Consider the following 9,093-nt stretch of genomic DNA (forward strand, 5'->3'; position numbering starts at 1 on the left):
GGAAGGAAGGAAGGAAGGAATAATGGTTCAGAATCAGTGGGGCAAGGATGATGGGGCTTGATTTAGCCATGATTTCTGGGCTTGTCCCTGCCTTGTTAGGATTAGACATAGACAGCTTTAACACAATTCTCTTAAACACATTGTGCTACTATCCTGATTAAGTCTCTGATCAGTGGTTCTGGCAACACACAATAACATTATCTGGGTCAGAAAACACCATGTTGGGAATACACTTTCTCCAGGAACTGTCTGTTATCCCCTGAGCTGTGCCCCCCAAAAGTACAGAAAGTGCTCGACTTATAACTATTTGTGAAGCTGCTCAAAATTACAGTGGCACTGAACAAGTGAGTAACAAATTTATTTATTTTATTTATTTAATTAAATTTTTATACCACCCTATTCCTGAAGGACTCAGGGCGGTTTACAGGGCAGCATAAAATACAATATAAAAATAGTATAAAATTAAAATAGATTAAATTACTTAAACATGAAATAAATCGGGGCACTTGGCAACCAGCATGCATTTACAATGTCTCAGGGTCATGTGATCGCCATTTGCAACCTTCCCAGTGGTTTCCTATGAACAAAGTCAATGAGGGAAATTGGATTCACTTAATGACCACCGGATCCAGTTAATAATTACAGTGATTTACTTAACAGTTGGAAAAAATGATTGTAAAATTGGCCGTGACTCACTAACCACCTTGATTAGCAATGGAAATGTGTAAGTTGAGGACTACCTGTGCTGACATGGCTTCATGACATCTCAGCTTGCCTTCTGTTGCCAAGCATCTGTTCAGAGGTGTGCCTGATACTGTCAGACTTGGCCAGTTAGCTTTTAAATGACATTCCAGAATAGAATAGAATAGAATAGAATAGAATAGAATAGAATAGAATAGAATAGAATAGAATAGAATAGAATAGAATAGAATAGAATAGAATAGAATAGAATAGAATAGAATAATAAGAATGGAATGGAATAGAATAGAATAGAATAGAACAGATTAGATTGTCATTGGGTAACTCAAAATGAAAGTAAGTGCTGTCCACAGTGCACACTACACACAAGTAAAAACCACAAATAAGAACATACATTATATACAAACGCCCTTCACATTCTATTCACCATTGCGCTGCCCCTAATATTGCACTTCAATGTTGCAATTAGCTATTTTCTCTTCATTTCCCCCCCTCCAAAACTGGTAAGAGAAATGGATCTATTGACAAGGGTTATCTCTTCTTGTAACACAGTTGCTTGGATGGGCCATATTAGATCTAACCAGTGGTAGGATTCAAATGAACAACCGGTTCTCTCTGTGGATGCCGCTTCCGGAAGTCCATTCTGGGCCTGGGCAACAAAAAATTAGCTACGGTTCTGCCAAAGTGGTGCAAACCGGCTGAATATAAAGAATGGTTGCTGGAATTGGGTATTATCTACTCTAGTCAAATGAAGAGAAGGACGAGGGGTGACATGATAGCAGTCTTCCAATATCTCAGGGGTTGCAACAAAGAAGAGGGAGTCAAGCTATTCTCCAAAGTGCCTGAAGGCAGGACAAGAAGCAACGGATGGAAATTAACCAAAGAAAGAAGCAACCTAGAACTAAGGAAAAATTCCCTGGCAGTTAGAACAATTAATCAGTGGAACAACCTGCCTCCAGAAGCTGTGAATGCTGCAACACTGGAAGTTTTTAAGAAGAGACTGGACAGCCATTTGCCTGAAATGGTGTAGGGTTTCCTGCCTGAGCAGGGGGTTGGACTAGATGACCTCCAAGGTCCCTTCCAACTTTATTATTATTATTATTACTATTATTACTGTTGTTGTTGTTGTTGTTGTTGTTATAATCCCACCACTGCCTGGATCCTATTTATTCTCACAAAAGGCAACCGTTTAAGTGGCTCTTTTCAATTTCATTGGCCAGAGAGCGAAGGAAAGAATCAGTTCAAGAGTGCTAATTTCATTTTGTAATTTGATAGATCCAAGATGAGAAGCCGGCCTCATTCTCCATCTTTGACCTAGTCTCCAGTTTTTGCAGTGATATTGTCAGCTCTGCTCAGAGTTTTATTTCTTCCACGTGGACCTTCTATCTGCAGGCAGATGATGGAAAAGTAGTCGTGTTTCAGGTAAGTAACGGCAAAAGTGGGATGGGGAAGATTTAGGAAAGGAATAGTACCGTATCTGAGGAACCTAGGTCAGAAAGGAATTAATGGCTAGAATCCTGTTCTGCATTCGCATTACTCAATATATTTAGTTACTGACTTAACTCACGTTGTTTAGCACAGCACAGCATTGAACCATCAGCTAATTAACGGAATGATCTTGATTTCTGCAATATGTTAAGCCAGGAGAACAAAAATAACCTAACTCAAGATTAATATCAACCAAACTGAATTTGCTGCGCAGGTGCAGGCATTGACATATTATTGAACCTAGCCTGTTCAGATCTCTGGCAAGTGATTTCCCTCTAATTAAATTTTAATTCACAGCACTTACAACTCATCTAATAGAACCAGATTTATGTAAAAATGCAAGTTACATGACTTTGTGGAGGCTCCTCCCTCCCTCCCTCCCTCTTCCAGTTACTTCCACAACAACATCCCTGTAATGTAGGTTGGGCTGAAAGTTAGTGACTTCAAGTTAGCCAAAGAGTTTCTATGGCTGTGGGTGGAGTTAGTACAATTCCTTAAGCACTCCACCACCCTGGCTTTCTATAGAATTGTAAGGACTTTTTTTCCAACTTTCCAGTCTAGCCTAGAGTCCTGGGATTTCTTAGTGGTCTCTTATCTAATACAAATCAGGGCCAACCCAGTGTAGTCCTTAAGATCATCCAATATTGGTTAGGTGCTGCCACCTGCTGTGACCAAAGCAGATTAAAACCAAAGTAATTCATTAATTTAAAAGTCTTCTTTGAGCTGGGCTCTAGGACAACTCGCTGTGGACATTCCCATAAAAAAAATGGGACATAAATAGGGAAATGGCGGATAATAGTGGTGGATAACATTCGTCGCACTGAGTTATCTCACTTGGAATTGTCTTGTGGCAAGTTGTCTTGTGGCGAGTTAGCGGCGCCAAGATGGTTGCAGTGAGTTGGACCATTTGAACTGAGCGCCGCTCCTTGTGACTCATAGACCGTCCATTTATGGCCAAAAGAGTGAGAGCAGGAAAAACTGCAGTCCACTTTTCTCCTGTGGGGGTGGAGCTGTGAGATTTTGAGGCAGAATGGGCACCTTTAGACTTGCAGATGGTGAAGATATGGGTAGTCCTCAAGTTAGGACCATAGTGGAGCCTGCTATCATGGTCATCTCTTGCAATGAGCATAAAATGGGTTGGTCAAGTGACTGACCCAATTTTATGGTCTTTTTTGTGATGATCATTAAGCAAACCAATGGTTTGCAATAGAATGGAATGGAATGGAATGGAATGGAATGGAATAGAATAGAATAGAATAGAATAGAATAGAATAGAATAGAATAGAATAGAATAGAATAGAATAGAATAGAATAGAATAGAATAGAATAGAATAGAGCAGAGCAGAGCAGAGCAGAGCAGAGCAGAGCAGAGCAGAGCTGGAAGAGATCTTGGAGGTCTTCTAGTCCAGCCCCTTGCTCAAGCAGGAAATAGATGTGGTTTCATTGGAAACTCAGTTTCTGGCAAAACCATCATAAAACATGATCATGTGACCATGGGACACTGCAAGCAGCCGTAAATGCAGTCAGGTTCCTGAAGTGCAGTCATGTGATTGTGGGGTGGCCCAACTGTCAAAACTACATATCCAGATCATACATAACCCCAGGAGGGTCCATCGGAACTTTGAACGATTGCTAAGCCACTGGTCATAAGTCAAGGATACGTCTACCCAATTTCCTCCTTGAAACCTCATCACAAAGTGGAGCCTAACCTTGCCCACCTTTCGAGTGCAACTATCAACCTCCAGCTCCAATATCTAAATCACGGGTCTTCAAACTTGGCCCTTTTATGACTTGTGGACTTCAACTCCCAGAATTCCTCACGTGCCTGGCTGAGGAATTCTGGGAGTTGAAGTCCACAAGTCATAAAAGGGCCAAATTTGAAGAACCCTGATCTAAATAAAAGTCCAGGATTATTTTCATTGCTGAAAAAACATACTGTTTTATTGACTACGTGGCATGGTATAGGCAAAAGAAAACTAACTCTAAAATCCCAAGACATCCAATCATAGCACCTAACAATGACATTCCCAGCCCAACCCCTCCCCCAGATGTCCATGGAGCTCATGTGAACACATTCTGTTTGTTATGAGAACTGCCTGTTCCTTTCTTCACACCTGCTAGAATGTCCTTGAAAAGTTTCCAGACAGCCTTCTCTCAGCAAACTTCGGAAGAACTGGGGAGGTTTCGTTTCTCCAACAAACCCAGACAAAAGCCTCATTCCCCCCCCTCCACTCGCCCTGCCCCCTTTTACTGGCAAGATGAAAACAAAGAGACATGTAGTAGCTGCCAAATTGTCACTCTTGACAGCAACCTGCAGGATGCCAAACTTACCCTAGCTAGCCCTTCCTTTGAGCCAAAGGCAGCTGTCCACTGCAGGTTTAAGCCTCCAGAAGACACGGTCCTTAAAGCTGTAGGAACACACGGTCTGGAACGTGGTTTATGTGATTACGTTTGCCTGGGACACCCTCATCAGAACGCCAGCTCTCTTTAAACAAGATACAGTAGATTTGGAAGAACTCCAGAACCTCCCTGATGTCAACGCTGTGACAAACCAAACTGAAGCCATTTTCATTTTGTCTTCGTTGCCACGTTTTTAGTGAGAGATTTAGATGAAGGAAGCTGAGGTGGTGGTGCTGTAGTTCTCAGTTAGCCCAAACAATTCAATATGTGTGTGAACCAAGGTCAGTGCCGATAACGTTTTTGGCGGGCTGGAGAGCTGGCAGCAGAGCGCACATTTGCAACAACTGGTGGATGTGATTTATGACAGCAAATTAGGGTGGGAATTGCAACTGTAACTTTGTAATGGGGGGGAGGAATTTTAGTTTTGGGTTCACCTATGTATGTGCCAATGCTTTGTTTCCAAATAAAATGTTCTCTAAGGAAGAAAGTTTTTCCCGGAAGTTCCTTTAACTGTCCATCTGTCGGAACCATGACACCTGAATGCTTACGAGCTTTTTTACCTTTCTTTGACAGTCACAGCCAGAAGTGGAGTATCCAGTTCCTGAGGCCCAGGCACCCAAATCAGAGGTTTCGGAGAAGACTTGGACAGACTCAGCCCCCAACACCTTGAAGCCACACACAGGTAATGTGACGAATCAGGATGAATATGAGCCGAGCAAAGGCAGATTTAAACTGTCCATCAAAGATAATGATGGATACCACTTTCAACTCTTTTAAAAAGCAGACTTCAAAACCAGTGGCTTGTCAGTGATTTCTATGAATCTTGGTGGTTAATGACTCTCTAAAACAATATTTCTCAACTTTGGCATCTCTTAAGATGTGTGTACTTCAACTCCCAGAATTCCTCAGCCAGCTATGCTGGCGAGTTGGGAGTTGCAGTAATTCTGGGAGTTGAAGTCCTCATATTTTAAAGGTGACATGGTTAAGAAACACGACTAGAATGCAGACTTGTTGTTGTTCTTAGCTGCGAAGTCGTGTCCGACCCATCGCGACCCCATGGACAACATTCCTCCAGGCCTTCCTGTCCTCTACCATCTTCTGGAGTCCATTTAAGCTCACACCTACTGCTTCAGTGACTCCATCCAGCCACCTCATTCACTATCGTCCCCTTCTTCTATTGCCCCCAATCTTTCCCAGCATTAGGCTCTTCTCCAGTGAGTCCTTCCTTCTCATTAGATGGCCAAAGTATTTGAGTTTCAACTTTAGGATCTGGCCTTCTAAAGAGCAGTCAGGGTTGATCTCCTCTAGGACTGACCGGTTTGATCACCTTGCAGTCCAAGGGACTCGCAGGAGACTTCTCCAGCACCATAGTTCAAAGGCCTCAATTCTTTGGCGCTCAGCCTTTCTTATGGTCCAACTTTCACTGCCATACATTGCAACTGGGAAGACCATAGCCTTGACTATACACACTTTTGTTGACAGGGTGATGTCTCTGCTTTTTAGTGTGCTGTCTAGATTTGCCATAGCTTTCCTCCCCAGGAGCAAGCATCTTTTAATTTCTTGGCTACAGTCCCCATCTGCGGTGATCTTGGAGCCCAGGACAATAAAATCTGTCACTACCTCCATTTCTTCCCCATCTGTTTGCCAGGAATTGAGAGCGCCAGATGCCATGATCTTGGTTTTCTTAATGTTAAGTTTCAAGCGAACTTTTGCACTCTCCTTCTTCACCTGCAACAAGAGGCTCTTTAGTTCTTCTTCACTTTCTGCCATTAGAGTGGTATCATCTGCATGTCTTAGGTTGTTGATATTTCTCCCAGCAATCTTAATTCCAACTTTTGATTCATCTAGCCCTGCCTTTCTCATGATGTGCTCTGCATATAAGTTAAATAGGCAGGGCGACAGTATACAGCCTTGCCGGACTCCTTTCCCAATCAGTGGTTCCATGTCCAGTTCTCACTGTTGCCTCTTGACCCGCATATAGGTTTCTCAAGAGATAAATAAGATGGTCTGGTACTCCCATCTCTTTAAGAACTTGCCACAGTTTGTTGTGATCCACACAATCAAAGGCTTTAGCATAGTCAATGAAGCAGAAGTAGTTGTTTTTCTGGAACTCCCTAGCTATCTCCATGATCCAGCGTATGTTGGCAATTTGATCTCTAGTTCCTCTGCCTCTTTGAAACCCTGCCTGTACTTCTGGTAATTCTCGATCCACATACTGCTGGAGTCTAGCTTGTAGGATTTTAAGCATAACTTTACTAGCATGTGAAATGAGTGCAATTGTGCAATAGTTTGAACATTCTTTGGCACTGCCTTTCTTTGGAATTGGAATGTAAACTGATCTTTTCCATTCCTGTGGCCACTGTGGAGTTTTCCAAATTTGCTGGCAAATTAAATGTAGAACTTTTACTGCATCGTCTTTTAAGATTTTGAATAGCTCAGCTGGAATACTGTCACCTCCAATAGCTTTGTTGTTGCTCAGCTTTTCTCAGGCCCACTTCACTTCACATTCTAGGATGTCTGGCTCGAGGTCAGTGACCACCTCATCATGGTTATCAGGGACATTAAGCTGATTCTTGTATAGTTCTTTTGTGTAATTTTGCCACCTCTTCTTAATCTCTTCTGCCTCTGTTAGGTCCCTGCCAGTTTGGTCCTTTATCATGCCCATTTTTGCATTAAACGTTCCCTTCATCTCTCCAATTTTCTTGAAGAGATCTCTGGTCCTCCCTATTCTATTGTTTTCTTCTATTTCTTTGCACTGTTCATTTAAGAAGGCATTCTTATCTCTTCTAGCTATTCTCTGGAATTCAATTGGGCGTATCTTTCTTTTTCTCCCTTGCCTTTTGCTTTCCTCCTTTCCTCAGCTATTTGCAAAGCTTCCTCAGACAGCCATTTTGCTTTCTTGCATTTCTTTTTCTTTGGGATGGTTTTAGTTGCTACCTCTTGTATAATGTTGCGAACCTCCGTCCATAGTTCTTCAGGCACTCTGTCTTTCAGATCTAATTCCTTAAATCTATTTGTCACCTCTACTGTATATTCAACAGGGATATGATTTAATTCATACCTGAGTGGCCTAGTGCTTTTCCCTACTTTCTTCAGTTTAAGCCTAAACTTTGCAATGAGAAGCTCATGGTCTGAGCCACAAAACAAGCTCCTGGTCTTGTTTTTACTGACTGTATAGAGCTTCTCCATCTTTGGCTGCAAAGCACATAGTCAATCTGATTTCTGTGTTGACCATCTGGTGATGTCCATGTGTAGAGCCGTCTCTTGGGTTATTGGAAAAGAGTGTTTGCTATGACCATCATATTCTCTTGACAAAATTCTATCAGCCTGTGCCCTGCTTCATTTTGTACTCCAAGGCCAAACTTGCCTGTTATTCTGGTTATCTTTTGGCTTCCTACTTTAGCATTCCAATCCCCCAAGATGATAAGGACATCATTTTTTCGTGTTCTATAAGGTGCTGTAGGGCTTCATAGAAACGGTCAATTTCATCCTCTTCAGCACCGGTGGTTGGGGCATAGACTTGGACTACTGTGATATTGAATGGTTTGCCTTGGATTCGAACTGAGATCATTCTGTCATTTTGAGGATTGTATCCCAGTATTGCTTTTCCTACTCTTTTATTGACTATGAAGGCTACTCCATTTCTTCTGAGGGATTCTTGCCCGCAGTAGTATACCTGATGGTCATCTGAATTAAATTCACCCATTCCTGTCCATTTTAGTTCGCTGATTCCTAAGATGTCGATGTTCAGTCTTGTCATCTCTTGTTTGACCACGTCTAGCTTGCCTTGATTCATGGATCTTACATTCCAGGTTCCTATGGAGAAAAAATCTTTACAGCATCGGACTTTCCTTTCACCACCAGACATATCCACAGCTGAGCGTCCTTTCGGCTTTGGCCCAGTCGCTTCATTCTTTCTGGCGCTACTAGTACTAGCCCTCTGCTCTTCCCCAGTAGCATATTGGACGCCTTCCGACCTGAGGGGCTCATCTTCCAGCGTCATATCGTTTTGCCTTTTGGTACTGTCCATAGGGTTTTCATGGCAAAGATACTGGAGTGGGTTGCCATTTCCTTCTCCAGTGGATCACGTTTTGTCAGAACTCTCTGCTATGACCTTTCCGTCTTGGGTGGCCCTGCATGGCATAGCTCATAGCGTCATTGAATTATGCAAGCCCCTTCGCCACGACAAGGCAGTAATCCATGAAGGGGAGAATGCAGACTAGCATCCATTAAATCTTTGTTGTTGGGCAGCAACAGCAGAAAATACTGCCCTGTCCAAGGCTGTTGCCTCCTGAATTACTTCGGTTGGCCACCAAATTCAGTGATTTGGATGAGGGGATAGATGGGGAACTCATCAAATTTGCAGACGACACCAAGCTGGCAGGAATAGCCAACACTCCAGAAGATACTTAAGATACAGGAGGATCTTGACAGACTTGAACACTGGGCACTATCTAACAAAATGAAATTCAGTGGTGAAAAAAGTAATTCAGTGGTGAAAAAAGT

At 42.5% G+C, this 9,093-nt stretch overlaps 1 protein-coding gene across 1 annotated transcript in view; it reads left to right on the plus strand.

Moving 5' to 3' along the window:
• Positions 1-9,093, plus strand: part of TMEM59L (transmembrane protein 59 like) — a 42,294-nt gene that overhangs the window by 19,330 nt on the left and 13,871 nt on the right. Inside the window, exons 4-5 of the mRNA XM_081338996.1 lie at positions 1,975-2,121; positions 5,161-5,269. Coding sequence (XP_081195122.1) covers positions 1,975-2,121; positions 5,161-5,269 — 256 coding nt within the window. The remainder of the gene's footprint in view (positions 1-1,974; positions 2,122-5,160; positions 5,270-9,093) is intronic.

Source organism: Vipera berus (genome assembly GCF_964194415.1).
Source record: "Vipera berus genome assembly, chromosome: 1".
In the NCBI taxonomy this organism is placed as follows: Eukaryota; Metazoa; Chordata; class Lepidosauria; order Squamata; family Viperidae; genus Vipera; species Vipera berus.